Source organism: Serinus canaria, chromosome 4A (assembly GCF_022539315.1).
Source record: "Serinus canaria isolate serCan28SL12 chromosome 4A, serCan2020, whole genome shotgun sequence".
In the NCBI taxonomy this organism is placed as follows: domain Eukaryota; kingdom Metazoa; phylum Chordata; class Aves; order Passeriformes; family Fringillidae; genus Serinus; species Serinus canaria.
In genome coordinates this window covers 16928497-16946006 of record NC_066318.1, presented here as the reverse complement: position 1 = coordinate 16946006, position 17510 = coordinate 16928497, and the positions used below count along the sequence as shown (strand labels likewise).

The window sequence follows — 17510 nt, the reverse complement described above, 5'->3', positions numbered from 1 at the left end:
GAGCTGTGGCTGGATAAAAGGGTCACACACAGGATGAACTCATCCCACTCATCCCAGCCACACACAGCAGGGCAGGAGTGTGTCCAGACCCTTCACAGCAGCACAGCTTGGCCAGAGCCACATTTGGAATTCTGCTGGTGCTCTGTCCCAGGCCACATCTCCAGGGGGGGGTTCCACAGCACAGAGGGTGCCCAGGGGGTTATTTGACACCTGAGCAGGTCTGGGAAGTTCAGACACCACGTGATTACTGCTGCTGGTGCTGCAACACCAGCTTTTTTCCAGACTCCTCCAGCTGGGAACATTTAGGACATTTGGCTTTCCATAAACATTGAAAATCTATCCAACTTCAAAACTATTTTTTGCTTGAACTGATGAATTTAGTTTTATTTACTGTGTGCAGAATGCTTTTAAGATAAAGGCAAAAGCTGCTCAGGCTGGGTACAGCTGACACAGCAACGGGGCTGGTCAGTGTTAGGACACCTCAGCACAACATTTGGGACATGGGACTCGTCCCAGGAGACCTCCCAGCCCAACACAGACAGCCACATCCAGCCTGAGCTGCCCACTGCCTTCCACCAGTGTTCAGCCAAGTTAAAAGTCACAGGGATATTTAAAAACACGCTGCCCACAGGGCCCCTTGGAGCACAACTCCAACATTTTCACCTCAGACATTCCCACCTCCCTCAGCTTTACCAAGACTGTGCCCCTGAGCAGCCCTGCAGTGCCAGGGAACGAGCAGAGGGCACCTTTAAACACAATTATTGCACTTTCCTTTGCCTAGGAAAGGGGCTGTTGTGCCCAACAGGTGGGATTTAATAACTAGGGAAGGGAGAAGTACAACTACCAGGTTAAAACACAGCAGCACCTTATTCTGATTTGACTAAGCAGAACTTCACCCCCCTTTTAACCATCTCACTGCTGGACAACTCATTTCATTTTTAACAGACAGATTGGCAGAAGCTGCTATTAATAAAGTAATTTGAAAATCTGGACCACAGCTATCTTCCCTAAATGAAATCTATGTCTATATCCACTAAAGTCACTGTAGAAAACAGAAAGAGCTTCAACTCACAGCACAGTTCTCCAAAGACACATTCCCAGGCTGAATCCCTGTGGAGTTAGCACTGGACTGTGAATGTAGCACAAGGCACGTTGATGTATTTTGGTCACTTTATTAAATGAGATATTAAATAGTTTAAGTTTCAACTACTAAAACAGCACTTTGAATGGTGAAAACACATAGTATATCATCATACTTGAATGCTTCTTCTTTTTTAAAAACACATTTCCAGTCCTTATATATATTACAAAACAGCCTTATAGGAAGAGGGGACACCTTTTCTATAGTACTTAAGATATTTAATACAGAACTGAAAAGCCATCTAATAGAAACAAAGGCAAGTCTTCACAGCTGTATGATTTCAGCAGCCAAAGCTGGTTGATGGACTGAAACATTACTATACAACTGGGACAAAACATATACAATATCACGATACTAAGCAAAAACGCTTTACATCCAAAGGAATAAACAGGTTACAAAATGTGGATAATTTAGCAGGCAAAACTGTATTACAAGCAACATTTTTATTTGTCATCTTAAGCCATTTTTATCTAGTTAAAACATCTAAAACAAATATAAAAATGAGCCTTTTATTATCTTACTGATGTATGTTCTGTCTTTAGGTACTGGTTAAAGCCTGTTATACTCAAAGCATGTTGTTATGCAGCTAAAATGTCGAGTGAGAAACGTAAGCAAAGTGGTCCAGGTTTAACTTCAATGCTTATCTTGTATTCCTTCTTGTGCATTAGTCTTCTGTTATCCATAGGTTTGTCCAGGATGAAATAAAATGTGCCTTTCAATGTTGCCTAAAACTTCCACATTTAAGTCTTTGAGTTACTGTAAAACTCCACTTAACATTCCCAGGTTTGGTAGAAAGAACTTCTCTTATTCACAACACGTAGGAATATCGGTGACAGTTACCCAGAGTACATTTGCCTTCAAATGTTTGTCTCAACATCTCACTTTTGTCTCTTCTAGTGCCAACATGTCTCTCTTTGCCCCCTCCCCCAGATCAGAGTTAGTTGCAGAGCTGGCAGAGCACTAGAACACACTGAGGGTCTTTTGTGGTATCTTGTCATCAAAGAGTCCAGGACAGAAACTTGTCACCTGGGCTTGCAGCAGCCCAAACAACCTCTGTCCACGTCACAAACCAAGTGTGAGTCACACACCAGAACATCGTGGAACATCTGCACGTTTGAATGCAAAACTTGTCCATTCAGGGCAAGAACTCAAACTCTTGCAAGAAACTTCCCAGAAACCAAAATGATTTTAGTTTATGCCAGCATCAGAAGAGTCCAGCACAATGTGGAGCCACGGCCTCCATCTGTCTCCAGAGCCCTGTGCTGTCCACACACCACCACCTCCATGTTCCTGCCACTTCCTTGTGCCCCCAGATGATCAATGGGGTTTTTTTGGGAGATAAGAATCAATCAAAGTCTATGCAAAGGAAAGCCCTGTTTGTATTTAATAAGAACCCGACAAGCACAACAAGTGCGGGCAAAGAGTGATAATGGTATAGAATAAACCTGAAATTTATCTCTGGCCTACATTAAAAAAAACCCCAAACCAGAACAGAAACAAAAGCAAAATCAAGCTCTTTGTGTCCTAACCCATGTATTCACACAACTGAAGGGATGGGGAGGAGTGCATAACTCCATCTCTACCAGTGAAGTTGTTTCACGCTTCTGGCAGCTCCAGAAGTTGCTACAGCACTTTCTCTGTATGGATTTCCAATGGGCAGTGGCTGTGCCACACTAAAGGGGGTTCTCTGACAGGCCACCTGACCCTGGCCAGCACCAGCACTTTACCCAAAAGACAGGAATTGAGTTGGGTTGGCCCGTCCCCCATTGCCGGCAATGGAGGAGACAGTAGCACCAGCTGAAGGAGTTACAGAAATGTGCTTTGTGCTGGACTCCACAGCGAGGGATCAGCCTGTGAAGGAAAAGCATCTCCCACTCCCAGACCATCAGCTGTTATTCCATCACATGGAACTGACAATAAGAAATGGCAGCAGACTGGGGAAGGCCCAGTCACGTTTAAGGCTGGATGCACAGTTCCCTGTGTCTCAGAGCAGTAGTAGTTACAAATATTGCACTCAGTTCTGTTTCAGAGAGCATTTTCAGTTCCTGTTCCATTCAGCACAGATGACCCGTGAAGGAAACTAGACTATTTCTGTTACAACGTTCCCACTAATAGAAAGAAATGGGCAAGCAGAAAAGTATTCCATAATTTGAGGAATCAACTCTAATCAAGAACTCAGCTGTTTTCAATTCACATATGTCAGACTGAACTTACAGACCTGCAGTCCTTCCTAAGCTTCCCAAAGCTTTGCAGCCACAAAAAGCAAGCGTAGGAGTTTAGACAGGAAACCTGTGGAGATGCTACTGTAACGGGAGGACTTGTTTTCACTGAAAACAACTTGTTATCTCCTGTACTCAACATATGTAAGAAGATTCTAGGCAACATCACTGACAACAGGGAAAACATCTTGACCTATTTAAACAAAGCTGAAACACTAATATGGAACATGGTATTTAAGGGGAGCAACCAAACTATTCTTTTTAACTTTTTTTTTTTTTTTACAGTTGAGTTCTGTTAGGCCATTGATTCCTAAAAAAATAAAAGTTCTTTCTCTGATTTTAACAATCCTTTAGGCTTTTAGTGCAAAATCACATTGATTTCCCTTGGGAAGGCCCTGGATTTTTGCCTCTCATTGGGGGTGGTGCTCGTTGTAGGGGTGGTGGCTGCATCCCACCAGACACTGACTGATACATTCCTCTCACATCTATGGTTGGGTAGCTGGAAGGATTCATGATTAGATTTGGAGGCTTTGGCATCATGAGGTGGCCCATGGCTGCTTGCTGGTAGGACATCTGCTGCTGCTGCTGCTGGTTGTACTGCTGCTGGAGCCGCCTGTTCATCAGGATCCTCTGGACACACCCGATCAACTGTGGAGGGAAAGCAGAGCTGCCTGAGTGCACCACCCGTCCCCCTGCTCCCAGGATCAGGTTCAGAGCTGAAATCAATTTGTTAGGGACAGCATGGCTGGGGGAAAAAGCCCCATTGTTATCACCATCCCTAATGTGATGGCATTCAGCAGCCCATTACTGGAGAAACCATTTAGTAACAGCATTTAGGGCTCAGTTCTCCTGAAGACTTGGCTATTGTGTTGCAGGCAGCATTTAGCTGAGTTGCCATGGCAACATGTACTCTACTGTGAAATTATTGCCAGGTATAAGTTACATCATCATCTGTCAGGTACCATCCATCTTCCCTTTGAAAGTCCCGCCTGTGGACTGTCAGTGTTTGTTTGCCTGAGAGAAAAACTCTTCCCTCTGACATCATCTGGGCAACTTTCAGATTCTGCAAAGTAATTCTAAGCTAAAACAACACTACCAACACTTTCTAAGATGTGTTTCCTGGCTGAGCGCTGGGAATCAGATTTCTCTTTACGCCTCATGACCTCGCAGCAAAGCCCTTCAGCTCCAGAACCTGGCGAGTGGCTTTTTCATCAGCCTCTCCCTCACTGAGGCCAAGCAATGAACTCCAGCGCACTGCTGACCACTCTGTGAGGGATATTTATGTGCCTAAACATACACTTGTAGCTCAGGAATGAACACACACAAGATCCTCATTCAAGCTCTGACAGTAGATAAATAAATGGAGGATATTTTACCATCTGCTGTTTCCCGAGGACGTCGTTGTAAATGGCTTCTCGGCGCTTCACATCCAGCTCCTGACTCGCCTGCCTGTTCAGGGCCAGGGCCTGCACCTGGCTCTCCGTCAGGGTTAAGTTTTCTTTCCACTGGAAAGCAAAAAACCCAAAACCTTCTTGGCACAGGTGGTTTGAACAAAAACCTGACAGAAACCGAGGCCCTATGTCATGTTCGCAGTTGCACCGAGAGTTAAATAGCCCAACTTCCAGTGAGTGCAGAACTGCTTCACCAGAACCAGAACCAGAACCAGGAGTTATTAGTTCTTCTGACTGGCAATTAGCAGCCCACAAAATACAACAGCTACTTGCCTGTAATTGCTATTCTGATTTCTAGAAAAACCAGCATTTTCAGAGTATGGCAAATACTTATGGATCTAAACTGCCCCAGCCACCCACCACCAAGGGTTACTGCTGGGATAAGGGTCACTCCCAACTGGAAATGATGCTCATTAATAATGCAATTCATTAGCTGGATGACCATTTGCAGTAGCAGTATCTTTGACAGTGTTTAATGTTTTCCACTCCTGATCTAAGCCCGGGGTTATCCACTGCACTCACTATGGCGGAAATGATGTCTTCAAGGGGCTGGATTCTTGCTGCAGCCACACTGTTGGTTGCTTCCACTACCTTCTCTCTTCCTTGATTAATGAGGTCCTGAGAAAACACCACAACATCAGTTATAAAGCACAGAAACCACAAACACATTTATTCCCCAGCCTTCTTCATCTCTCTCTTGTACATACCTAGACTTCAATTACCTCTCTGCTCTCAATTTGCACAAGTCAATGAGTCTAAGCTGCCACCTATTTGAATTTTAGCACAGAGCAGTTGAACTAAATGTATAAACCTTATGATTTGTACACAGCATTTGTAAAAACCTATTTTTGTACCCACAGGTTTTCAGACCAACAGGAGAATGGTAAAAACCCAGGTAAATTTTCTACCGTACAGACTTGAAGATGTTACAATTTCAAAAGTAGTAATTAAAGTCTGCAAAGAATGCAGGTGATGCTCCAGAATCCTGACAATCTGCCCAGATACAGGTTTATATACATGCAAGGTAAACTTCAGTAAGGCTACATGCAAACCCCCCCAACCCCCAAACATCCAAAAATATAAAAATATTTTGACTGACATTATTCACAATTTGTGAGAGAAAAGCCCTGCAGCAACACAGGCATGCAGTGCTCCTTACCTCCAGCTGTTGGTTACTCATTGCTGACAGAGCACCCAGATTGTAAGGAATATATGTCTGAGAGCTGAAATTTGTGGGCATTGTGTTGGTCCCTGTGGGCATGTTGAAACGCATGGTCATGCCCTGGAAAACACAGAGTGCACTGCTCACCAACTCTGATAGTAATAACCACACAGCCAAAGCAGCCCTAGAGACAGCCACATGCACATGGACCATGGAGGCTTCCAGAGCTCAGCTCAGAACCCCATTTCAGTCACAGAGGAATCCAAGTTCCAGTCTTGAATCATCTCTGGGTTTAGCTTGTCGGTATTTGATACATAAATGACCACAGCTTATCAGTACAGTAAGGTAATTTTTTATATTGAAAACCCACTATTTAATGTAGAGTTTGACCAACCTGAAATGAAATTCTGAAGAAGTAAAATGCACAATTTATTCAGGAATGTGAAGCTCATTGCCCATTTGGATTTCTCACAGGGCAACTTCAGATTTTACTCTTTATCTCCCTATGTCTTTTCACTCCCCAAACCTTTTCATCAGTTCACTCAAGGTAGTCAGTAGCAATTTATACACCCAGTTTTTCTACTTTTAGTGGAAGGCTTTTGAGGGTGCCTGGCCCACTGAAATTCAAAAGGTAATTTGGGGTAACAACAACAAATCTGACTGAGAATTTCAACCTTGGTGGCATCCCATTAACTTCCTTTATGACCCTGTCAAGGGTGAAGGCACAGCTTTAGTTTTAGCAACACAAAGAGCTTTGGTGCACCTCAGACACCCAATTAGTGGGGAAAAATCACCATCAACTGGATCTGATACAATAACAGGGCAACAAAATGGGAACAGGGTTCCACCTCATTGTAATTTCACAGATTTCTGTTGTATTATCAAGTACTGGTTTATATGTGAAAGTGTGTATTAGCTAAGGAAGGTGACACTGCCACACAGAGCCCCTGACAGGGACACCTGATATGGGAAAAGAGGGGTTATACAGGACATCAGCTGAGTTTTAACATAAATTAGAAAAAAAAATGCAGGTGTAAAAGTAACTTGTAATTAAAGTAGCAAAGCAAACACACAGAAAGAACCAGAAGGAGAAGAAAGACACAGTGCCTCCATTTCTCCTATGTCAATATTTGCTTTACGTATCTAGTTCTTGGTCTATAACAATATTTAATTATCCAAAGACAAACTGAAAAGGTTATTGGGACTCTAAACCTGGAAAGGTTATTTTCATGTACATAAACCAGATTGAACAGCTTTACCTTCTTTTCTGCTTCATATTCTGCCCAGGCTGCCTTCCTCTCTTCTTCAGTGAGTTCCTCCTCCTCCTTGTGGTCCAGGAGTGAATCATGCTCGTGGTACCCAACGATGTACTCCTTGTTGATCTGGAGCAGCTCTGCCAGGATGGTGTCCTGTTCAAAGCAGGGGGTGAAGGAGGAGTCACTCAGCAGCTCTGCCCTGGGTCCCCCCTCCTGCTCCCTCCCCCATTCCACACACAGCAGCTATCAGCACTGCACAGCACAATAAAACTTGGAAATCATTTAAAAGTACAAATTTCCTCAGAGGGAGAGCAATGGATTAACAATCTGTTGCAGAGATGACAGTGCAGTCACTTAATAAACCACAGGAATGCACTCAGATTCCACAACAATAAATGCACCTAAAAAGAATGGAATGTTCTCAGTGGCTTCTCTTTTGCTTAGGCTGGACAACAGACAGGACCCATCAACACATCTGCATTTATTGTACAGAAACAGCAGCTCCACAGCTTTCAAACACTGAGCACTACTTTGGGTCCCACATCTCCAATGTTTTTTAGTCAAACCTTTCTGCCTGACAGGCAAGGTGATGCTGCAGAAGATGAAGAGAAAGATCCCTTCAGGACTGTGAAGAGCTGCTCCTGCTGCACCTCAGGAGCTCCTCCTAAGGTCATTCTAGCACAGGGATTTTTACAGGACTTGTGTGCCTGATGAGCTTCATGAATTAAGGAAGCTCCAACACACCTCAGAGTTCAGGCTAAAATTGCTGATGTGAAAGCATCACTGAACCACTCCTGAGAGGGAATTACAGTCCAGGAGGAAGCTGAGCCCCTCCAGGTCCTGCCCTCACTGTGCCAGGGTTTGCACAAGCAGGAATCCAGCCCACCCCACCCTGGCATTTTATAATCTCAGCTGAACAATGCCTGAAAAAAGTCCCCACAAACAAACAGATTTTTGCAGCCACTCTGGGAACTGAGTGTGGAAGTCCTGACCAGGGGTTCTGTCACAGCTGTTTGTTTCTGTGTGCTTGAGCTGTTAATTACATTAACCAATTATCAATGAGCTGCTCTTTGTCCCACCCTCCTGTTGGGTGTCAATGTCCTCATCACCAGGGTGGGGTTTGCACCCTGCAGGGCACAGGGAGCAGAGCATGGGGGGCTCTGGGGGGCTGGGAGCTGCCACCCCCGGGATGGGGGGACACAAAGCCCAGAGGAGGTGGCTGAGGAGGCTCCTGGAGGTGCAGAACTGCCCTGGGAACAGCAGGGCTGCAAACAGCCCTGGAATTTAACCCAGCCTCCCCCAGCCTGCACAGCCCTCCAAATGTGCTTTAATTCACATCCAACTGGGGCTTTGCTTTTCTTTGCCTAAACTTTATTTTGTGTTGACTTTAATGATGAGAGCTTGAAAACAGGGATGCATTTAGTTCAATCTTACAAGAAAAAAAAATCCACCTTACACATAAAAAGCCATCAGAATAATTCTTTCTTTACATTTGTTTAGCTTATTGATAGAATAGTGATCATCAATTGGTTTGTAAGCTTTAGGATGAAATCCTGGTGATGAATGAAAATATGAAGAGAGACTGAAAAAGGGGTTTGAATTTAAAAAAAAAAAAAAAGTCTTTTTAAAGTCCTGATGGAAAGTAAATGCTACACTGAGAGATCACTGTATTAGAAAGGAAATCTTCCATGAAGGAATGCAATTTATGTTGTAATTCACAGGTTTTTCTCAACCAGCTGAATATTTAGTCCTAAAGCTAAAAAAAATAATTAAATAAGAAGCAAATTCTTCTAATGCTGAGATCCAAATTCACAAGGCTGTCCCAGGGTATGGAAGCAGAGTAAAGCACATGTGTCTGTCCTGAGGCAGCATAAACCACTGATACCCACATCCACTGAACCTGAACTGTGATTGTAATCTGCTTTTCCAATCTGCATTACACGACCTCAGCTGAGCCAAGCCTTCATCTCACATCAATAAAAAAGTGCCTTCAAGTCTAATTCCCTGCATGAGGAATGGGGAGTGAGCCCAGGGCAGGGGTGCAACAGCAGGGCCAGTGCCCCAAGCCTGCCTTTGTCCAGCTCAGGGACTGTTCTGAGCTGTTCTGGAAATTATCATGTCCTTATTTGTCTATAATTACAGAAATATATCCTTATTTCTATACTTCAGCACAGCAAAGGTGACCAAGTGATCATTCAGCCTTAAGGAACCTTTTTTGGACTGAAATTCCAAAGCAGCCTTTTCCAGCTGGGCAGGGATAGGGGATGAATGAAATCAAACAATGGAAATTAAGAGTAAATAACTGATGTGAACCACATTGGCATTACAAGTATTCTGCTAACCCCAAGGATCTGCAGAGCTGAAGACCAGAAGCTCTTTCTGAGGGCTGCAGCATTTCTTCCCTGACAATCTCCACAGCCCAAGGTCTTGTTAGACCACAGAGGGCAGAAAACTGCTGCTCCGATAAAAACTGGCCATGAAATTTGAATAATCTTCCAGGAAAACAACAGACTGCACATCTGCACTGTCATTTGTGTAGCAAATAAAAGCATTCAATACCTTCTCCCCCCTTAGCAGCACTTTCCAAGAAAACTGCTCTTGGACTCAAAGCTGGATGTTGTGAAGCCAAAATTCTCAAGGATCTAGTTTAAAACCAAGCAAGATTTGTTTCTGCACTTGCAGACTTTTAAAACAATACAGAATGAGTTCTCCCATCCCATTTAAAACACAAGAATTAAATATTTGGGGTTTTTTTCTTCCATCCAGGAAGTTCAAAAGGAGTCAGAAGCACCCCAGCACTCAGCTCTGAATTATTCCTCCTCATCCCACAGGAATCCTGGCTCAGGATTCCTGCAGACCCTTCCCACTGGGGGATGCCCTGGAGCCAGGCAGGTTTCTGAGAAGAAAACCAATTATCCCCACAGGTTTTTCCACATTTGTGCTCAGATGGTTGGAGAAAAGATGGAACACATTTCCCCTAATTCCTGCTCCCAATTCCCTCCCAGAAAGGGGCACTTCTAAAAGGTGCATTTTCAAACCTCCTTGTCCCCATGTTCTGAAGGCTCTGCTCTCCCCTTGCACTCTAAAACAATGTAAAAGCACAAAATGTGGGATTTTTACCCAGCCCTCACGTTACAGGACCTTAAAGAGAATTCTTATCTCTAAATGCTGTGTAATTGCTCGGTGACAATAAAATGTGTTCTTTTCAACACACTTTTAAATCAACCTAAAAAAGTGCTGTGTGTTGTTAAATTAATTGTTAAGAAGATTATTAACCAAGCAGAATCATGCAGCTTTGCTAAAATCACACTGAAATAAGGAAGAGTTAACAGAGATCATGGCTGAGGAACCTTGCACAGATGAATTCACTTGATTATTTACAGCCTTTTCAGCCATCAAACAAAAAGGAATTTGAAATTTGCACACAGCATGTACTGAGATCTTCAAGAGCACAAAATACCATGAGACAACACAAAAATAAGTCCAGTCCCCAGATTTGCTCTATTTACAGGCAGGAAATGGTTAAAAGCTCACATTCAACTTGACTTGCACAAACCTTACACTGAGGATAGCATTAATATGGAACTCAATACATAAAACTGAGTGATGGAGAGAGGTTTGAGTTTATAAACACATTCATTAACTGATTTATTTTGTAATAGAAAACCAGAAACCTTCAAAATACAATTACTGCATTGGATTGATCACTGTTTCAAGTTAATAGATTCAGAATGTAAAGAAAAGATAAATTACTATTAATTATTTAATATAATGCCCAGACACTGCAGAGTGACCAAACCACAGAAATTTAACCAGTTCATGAACTACTGGCCACTCCCTGATGTGTTCAAGAAGCAGAGAATTCCACAACAGCTGAAGGATGAATTGGTCTTCAGCAGCTCACAAACACAGAGGCTATAAATGAAACATAAACCCACAGCCTAATACTAAATACAAACTGACTTGGAGAAAAAGAGTTAAACAATGGAACCAGTTGAAAAAGAATAAAATAATGGAACCAGTTATTCTTTCCCCTTAAGTTTAGTCTTATCTAAGTGCAACTCTTATCTCTACTAAAGGAAGTTAAATAGGGAACTAAAACCCAAAAAGTCCTGGCAAAGGGAAAACATGGATTAAGATAACTCTTACCTCCAGTGCCACCTCACAGATGTGTTCTCACAAACTGAGGGTGTGCTGGAGCTCACCAGCACCCACTCAGATGTTAATTTGAATTTTCCACAGTTTCATGCAGTAAAACTTCTATCATTCAAGATGTGTGAAAAAGAGTCTTTGTTTGTTCTGACTTAAAAGTTGGGTCTTTTAATGAGTATCTTTCTCTCAGAGTGTCAACTACACTGTTTATTAATTATGGATTTGATTGTGTTTCCTGCTCTTCACCTCCACTCCAAGCAGCTGCTCCACACCACAAACCTGCAGCACATTGGAACAGAGCCAGGCTGTTTTTACTGCACAGAATTCCTGCTGATGGCCAGCACTCACTTTTGGCAGCATGGGGGTGTCCCTCTTCTTCTTCTTCTCGGAGTTGGGGTCATCCAGCAGGTCTGGCTCAAAGGTGTAGAGCTCGGTGAGCTCGTTCATGGTGAAGTGCCGCTCCACCTGCTGCTGGTCCACCACCCTGAAGGACAGCGACTGCTTCGTCACCTGCCGGTCGTAGATCTTGTCCTCCATGGTTCCCTGAACACACAACACCCACTGCTCACCCACAGCAACACTCACAGGTGGAAAACAGCCCAGCCACCCACCCAGCAGCTCTCTCTGCCTTCTTTCTGTGCTTCCGCCACTTTGAAGCCGTTTGTTTGCTGGGCAATAAAAGGAAAAACCTCCTTCCCTCCCAGCAGGAACTGTGCATGGGACAGATGTCATCTAGCTGTTGACTAGAGGAAGAAAATTGGTCTTTTAGTGGTGTTTTTAAGAGATCCAGTTTGATTCAATTCCCCAAAGCAGGATTTTGACCAAAAAATGGCAATTTTCACAGCATGTACCTTATTTTGCTGCTTTGAGCAGCCTGTGAAAAGGAAAACAGATACCCATATCACTGTGGTGGAGGGGAGAGGGGAAGGGAGGCAGTCAAGCCTAATTCACCACAGCTGTGTACAAAAAAATTAGATCTTTGATGAAAAAAAGGAAAATTACTTATTTTTTGGAAAAAAAGATGACTGAGAAGGACGAGAACAGCACAGCCTGTTCTGAACAGCATAATTTAAAAAGGATATCAACAGTTCAAAAGTGCACAGAGAAAACTACAAAAATAAACTGAAGCCTGAAGAAAAACCCCATTTGTGACAGTAACACGCCTCAGACAAGGATCTGCTTCAGCTGGGATGGAAAGAGTGACTGGACCAAGGGTTAAGTGCTCCTGGGAAAGGGCTCCAGGCTCCTCTGTCACACCTGAGGAAGCAGAAGCTGAAGAGGCACTTCCTAACAGAACCAATGGCCTTACATAAAACAGATCACTGTCCACCCAAGCTATTACCCATCTTTAACATCTGCAGGGTGTGCTATGAGTTTTCAAGGAAGACTGGATGCCTTTTTACAAAAATTCACTTCTGTCCATGTGGTTTCACTGCAGTTGGACCATCAGGGTCTGCAGAAGGAGCTGCCCTGAGCAGGGCTATGCCCTAACACCACCACCACCATCCTCTGCAGGGACTGCTCCATTCAGAGTTTTTAGTGGTGTGCAAATTGAAAAGGCTGAAGACTCCTGTTCTGAGTCTGGTCTGGGCATGAGACCACTGGTGGAAATGCAGAATTTGGGTTAATGAAGTGTCAAACAAGGGGGACTTCACAGTATCCAATGTAGGAGATCCTGATGCAGGGAATTATTGGCATCCTATGATTTAGGATGCTGAACAATTGCTTTATTAAACTATATCCCATTATACTATTATTAAAGAAATGCTCTACTAAAGAGATACTAAAAGAATACTACAGAGAAACCCATGGCTGTCTCTGACAGACATGACACAGCTTGGACCTAACAGGCCAATTAATATCAACAACCATCACTAGAACTGAATTAAGAACTCCCTTCAGGTAAATAATTTTCCTAACACATTCCACATGTGCAAAACAACAGGAGCAGAGAATGGCGATAAGAATTGTTTTCTCTTTCTCTGAGGTTCCTTGCTGTGATTTTCAGGAAATATCCTTAGGAAGTTGTGCCTGCATCTACATCACAGGAAATAATGTGACATTTATTTTACCACTCTTTCCTTCATGAGCTGCTTCAGTGGCCAAACCCTGCTCCAGCTCAGAGCTGGAATGTGACTGGATCAATCTGGGTCCCTACAGACCCCAACACAGCCCAAACAGGCACAGTCCCCCCCAGTCCCAGCTCCCAGATTTGACTGCAGGATGGAAGAGCCAGAAAGTGCAGCCAGGAAAGTACCTGAGCCAAGAACCTGTAGACAAAGACAGGCTTGTTCTGCCCAAAGCGATACACCCTGAAGATGCTCTGGATGTCATAGGAGGGGTTCCAGGAGGCATCAAAGATGATGACTCTGTTAGCAGCCACCAGGTTTATTCCCAGGGAACCTGCTTTAGTGGATATGATAAACAGGCGGCCTCTGGAACAGAGAACAGTGGCAGAATTTGAGTATTTTGGAAAATAACTGTTGTTCATATACTGAAATAACTCTGAAACTTCATTAAAATAATGTATTAAGCAGAAAACAGATGCAGATTTTACCAGAACAACACTTTTAGCAAAACATACACTCCCAAAAATACACACCAAGGCCTTTTGCAAATGAGCTGCTAAAAACTGGCGGGGAAGAAAAAACTTTGGGGTTTGCATTTTCAAGCTGTAATGAAATGAGTTATATCAAATGAAACCCTAATTTTAAACAGGCAGATTCCATGCCACAGAAACTCTTTCCTGGCCTGCAAACTTTCAGGGTAACTCTCCAATGACACTGTCTCTTTGATATATCTGGGTTTTTTGAAATTCAGAAAAATCTCACTCTGGTTCACCTTGGAACCAGTTCTTGACAGACACCTGACAGAAAAACTATTTAAAAGTATTAACACTGGGCTAGTTCACTTAATTTAACTTTTTCCTCCCTGCACATTATAAATGACTGCACCATGATTACATACTTTATTTTTTAAACAAATCTAGGAAGGTGCAGCTCCTTAACTTCATTCAAAGACAAGTCTGTACCTCTCTCTCTAAATCAGACTTGAAAGTCCAATTTTGGAGGAGCAGTGGAGGGCTGGGAGCCAATTCTGGAGGCAGCTGAAAGAATTAATTTGCTCCTGAGTGGCCCAGGGACTGCAGAGCCTTCCTAGGTCCTTGCATCCTTTAAGTGCTTGCAATAAAAACACTGCCTCTGATTTAAACTGGTTCCAATCTAAAGGACAATGAAAATAGCAAGGAAACTCTGCTGAGTACAATGGGATTGACCTGAAGTCAGTAACACATTCCTGCAGGTTCTGTGTGACTTCTGCTCACCATCTGCCTGGTCCTGAGGTCATTAAGCTGATAAAAGGAATAATAATTAAGAAACAAAAGGAAGAAAAAGGGGGAAATAAAGCAGATATATCTCAGATAAGATCTCACCTCACATTGGTTTCATCATTAAACTCCTCAGCCCATTTCTTTCTGGACTGAGCTGTGGTTGAGCCATCCAAGCGATAATAATCAATATTTCTGAACCATTTTCCTTCACCTGCAAATGCAACAGCCAAGTTATGAAAATGCTGATGGTGTAAATGACCAGACTGGTAACCAAGTGGAATTTAATAACAGAAATTTATATTCAAAAAAATAGTTCTGAGGTTAAATTTAAATTTAATTATTTGAAAAATCTGAGCTTTTTTTGGTGGGGGGAAGTCCTCTTATTTTTCACACTTTCTAGCTGTATTTATAAATTTGCAGAGCTGTGCCTTAACTGGGAGCCAAAGTTAATTCTAGAAGTCCCAAGATGCTGTTACATCTCATCTTTAGGTGCTGTTAATTGCACTTTTCCAATGGATCCAGGCAGGTTCACATTACAGCACCAGTGTCAGTCTCTCACACAACCAGCACAGAGAAGTCCATGCTCCAAAGGAGATTTCAAGGGTCAAACTCATTTTGAAACCGAAACCCAGCAAAATCTTTGGGTTTAATTACCCTGTGAATTAGAGCAACTTCTTGACAGATTGGGGGAAAAAATAACTACAGCTGCTGGAGGATTTTCTTCTCTCAGTAATCTTCCATCCTCTCTGGCCATCAAGGTATTTGTACACAAAATTAATATCCCTGAGCCACCAATCATAAAGAAAACAATGGTTTTGGGAGCAGCACTGCTCAATTCAATCCACTGTGAGAGGCAGATTGTGACTTCTGTCAGGAAAGGTGAACCTTGCCATGATCTAATTTTGCTGGCCAGAGCTACCACACGTGGCAAACCCCAAGCTCTTTAAAATCTCAGAACAAAGGCACAGCTCCTCAACAAGACACCTTGTAACGTCTGAGATGACAAAATTCAGAATGGGAACAACAGGCAAGAACAATAAATCTGTGAGACACATCCTGGAGATCTCCTGTCACCATCACTGAGCCACTTTTCCCTTATCTCAAGTGCAAATTCAAAGAAGAGTTGGTGAGAGACTGGAAAGGAAAGGCAGACTTGGAGGAGTTCTTCAATCCACATGTCCTGGCAATGAAACTCTGGGAAAGGAGGAACAGCACCCTCAAGAGCTCTGGGAACATCTCACTGAGGCATCCCATGCCATCTGAGCATCACTAGGATAATAACTGATTCAGTGCTTGCTCCCTATGAAATCCACAAGCCAACCTGCTGCTGTGCATACAAAGCCTAAATTCCCATTTTCCACACTGGTTTAAAGCAGCCTCATTTCCCTTCACTCTCTCTCCCCCAGGAGGATCAGGCTTTGCCACACACCAGAATTTAACATCATTTTTGTGCAGAATTGAACAAAATGCCTTCTTTTAGATGTGAACATTTAATCTGCTTAGGCTACAAGAAGCCTGGATGACAGAGAGTGAAATCAGAGAGTCCACAATGGGAGCCCAATAACCCTGCCAGCCTCAGGGGCAGCCCAGAGCATGCAACACCCTAATGGAAACACTGATTGCAAACCACTCCTCAGGCACTGAACAGACCCTTGGGAAAGAGCACTGAGCACTGCAGTTGTTGCAGGAGACACTCACCTTTGTAGATAGGAGGCTGATCTCTATCAGATTTCTCCCTGTTAGCCAGCTCCAGGAAATCTTCTATCAAATCCAGAGATATCAGGGACTGGCTGAACACTAGGCTGAAAAAAGAAACAGGGCAACACAGAATTCATCTCTGGAGTAGTTTTAATTGTTGCACTGCTTCATTTTTGTTTCCTCCTCCCTCTGAGACAAACAGAGCAAGACTTCAGTGGGGCACGTGCAGGTGTGGGAAGATCCCTGCCAAAAATGAGTGCACCATGCCTGTCTGCTTCAGAAACAGCAGAATGAAGAGTGGATGGTGGGGAACACTGTCAGACTAATATATATTACATAGATGTGACTGTCATATAATATATTCCAGAAGTCTTCAAGGACCTGTCCAGAACTTACACTTTGTCTCCCAACTCCTCTGCCATTCTGAGGATTTCAAAGAGCAGCACCATTTTCCCAGAATGTTCCAACACCTCAGCATCTGCATCAGTGACAAAATCTTTGTACCAGTCTGGAGCTGGGCTGCCAGGATTGGAAGAGGATGTAGCTTTGCCTTTAAAAAAACCAAAGAAAAAGAGATAAAAAACAAACATGAGAACAGGATCTTCATTCAAATGCTCTGAACTACAGAATTGTCCCCTCATTATCAGACTTAACTGGTATGAAAAAAGTTAAAGAGACAAAAAAAAAAAAAAAAAAAAAAAAAAAAAAAAAAAAAAAAACAAAAAAACCAAAACCAAAACCAAAAAACCCAGCATTTGCACTACCAGCAATTACAAGAGTTAAATATTTAGGGGATGCAGAGACAGAAACTCAGCCTGCCTAGAGTGTGATTCCTTTAACACATTTAATCTCTGTGAAATCTCTGTCACATATAACACCCTCCACCCCTTACACATTTACAAGATGTTGTCACTGGAATGGGGGCAAAAAAAAGATTTCTCACCTGAACTCTCCAAAAAATTTTAAATTACTTAGGGAAAGAGATTAGACACAGGTGAAATAACAGAATCAGAAAATTATCTCTGTGATACCAAATACAAGACAAAAGCTAGATCATTACAGGAAAAAAACCCAAAAATTCAGTGTGCAGCTGTAAGAAGTTT

At 42.9% G+C, this 17510-nt stretch overlaps 1 protein-coding gene across 6 annotated transcripts in view; it reads right to left on the bottom strand.

Annotated features, from left to right (window-relative positions):
* Nucleotides 1-1156: 1156 nt before the first annotated feature.
* ATRX (ATRX chromatin remodeler) overlaps nt 1157-17510 on the bottom strand; it is a 68477-nt gene continuing 52123 nt past the window's right edge. For all 6 annotated transcript variants that reach the window (XM_030228700.2, XM_050974581.1, XM_050974583.1 and 3 more), the window contains 10 exons: nt 16804-16957; nt 16408-16511; nt 14812-14920; nt 13639-13816; nt 11730-11924; nt 7233-7382; nt 5971-6093; nt 5334-5429; nt 4737-4865; nt 1157-4008 (listed from right to left, as the gene is read on the bottom strand). In XM_030228700.2, the coding sequence (XP_030084560.2) occupies nt 3730-4008; nt 4737-4865; nt 5334-5429; nt 5971-6093; nt 7233-7382; nt 11730-11924; nt 13639-13816; nt 14812-14920; nt 16408-16511; nt 16804-16957 (1517 nt within the window). In that variant the 3' untranslated portion in view covers nt 1157-3729. The remainder of the gene's footprint in view (nt 4009-4736; nt 4866-5333; nt 5430-5970; nt 6094-7232; nt 7383-11729; nt 11925-13638; nt 13817-14811; nt 14921-16407; nt 16512-16803; nt 16958-17510) is intronic.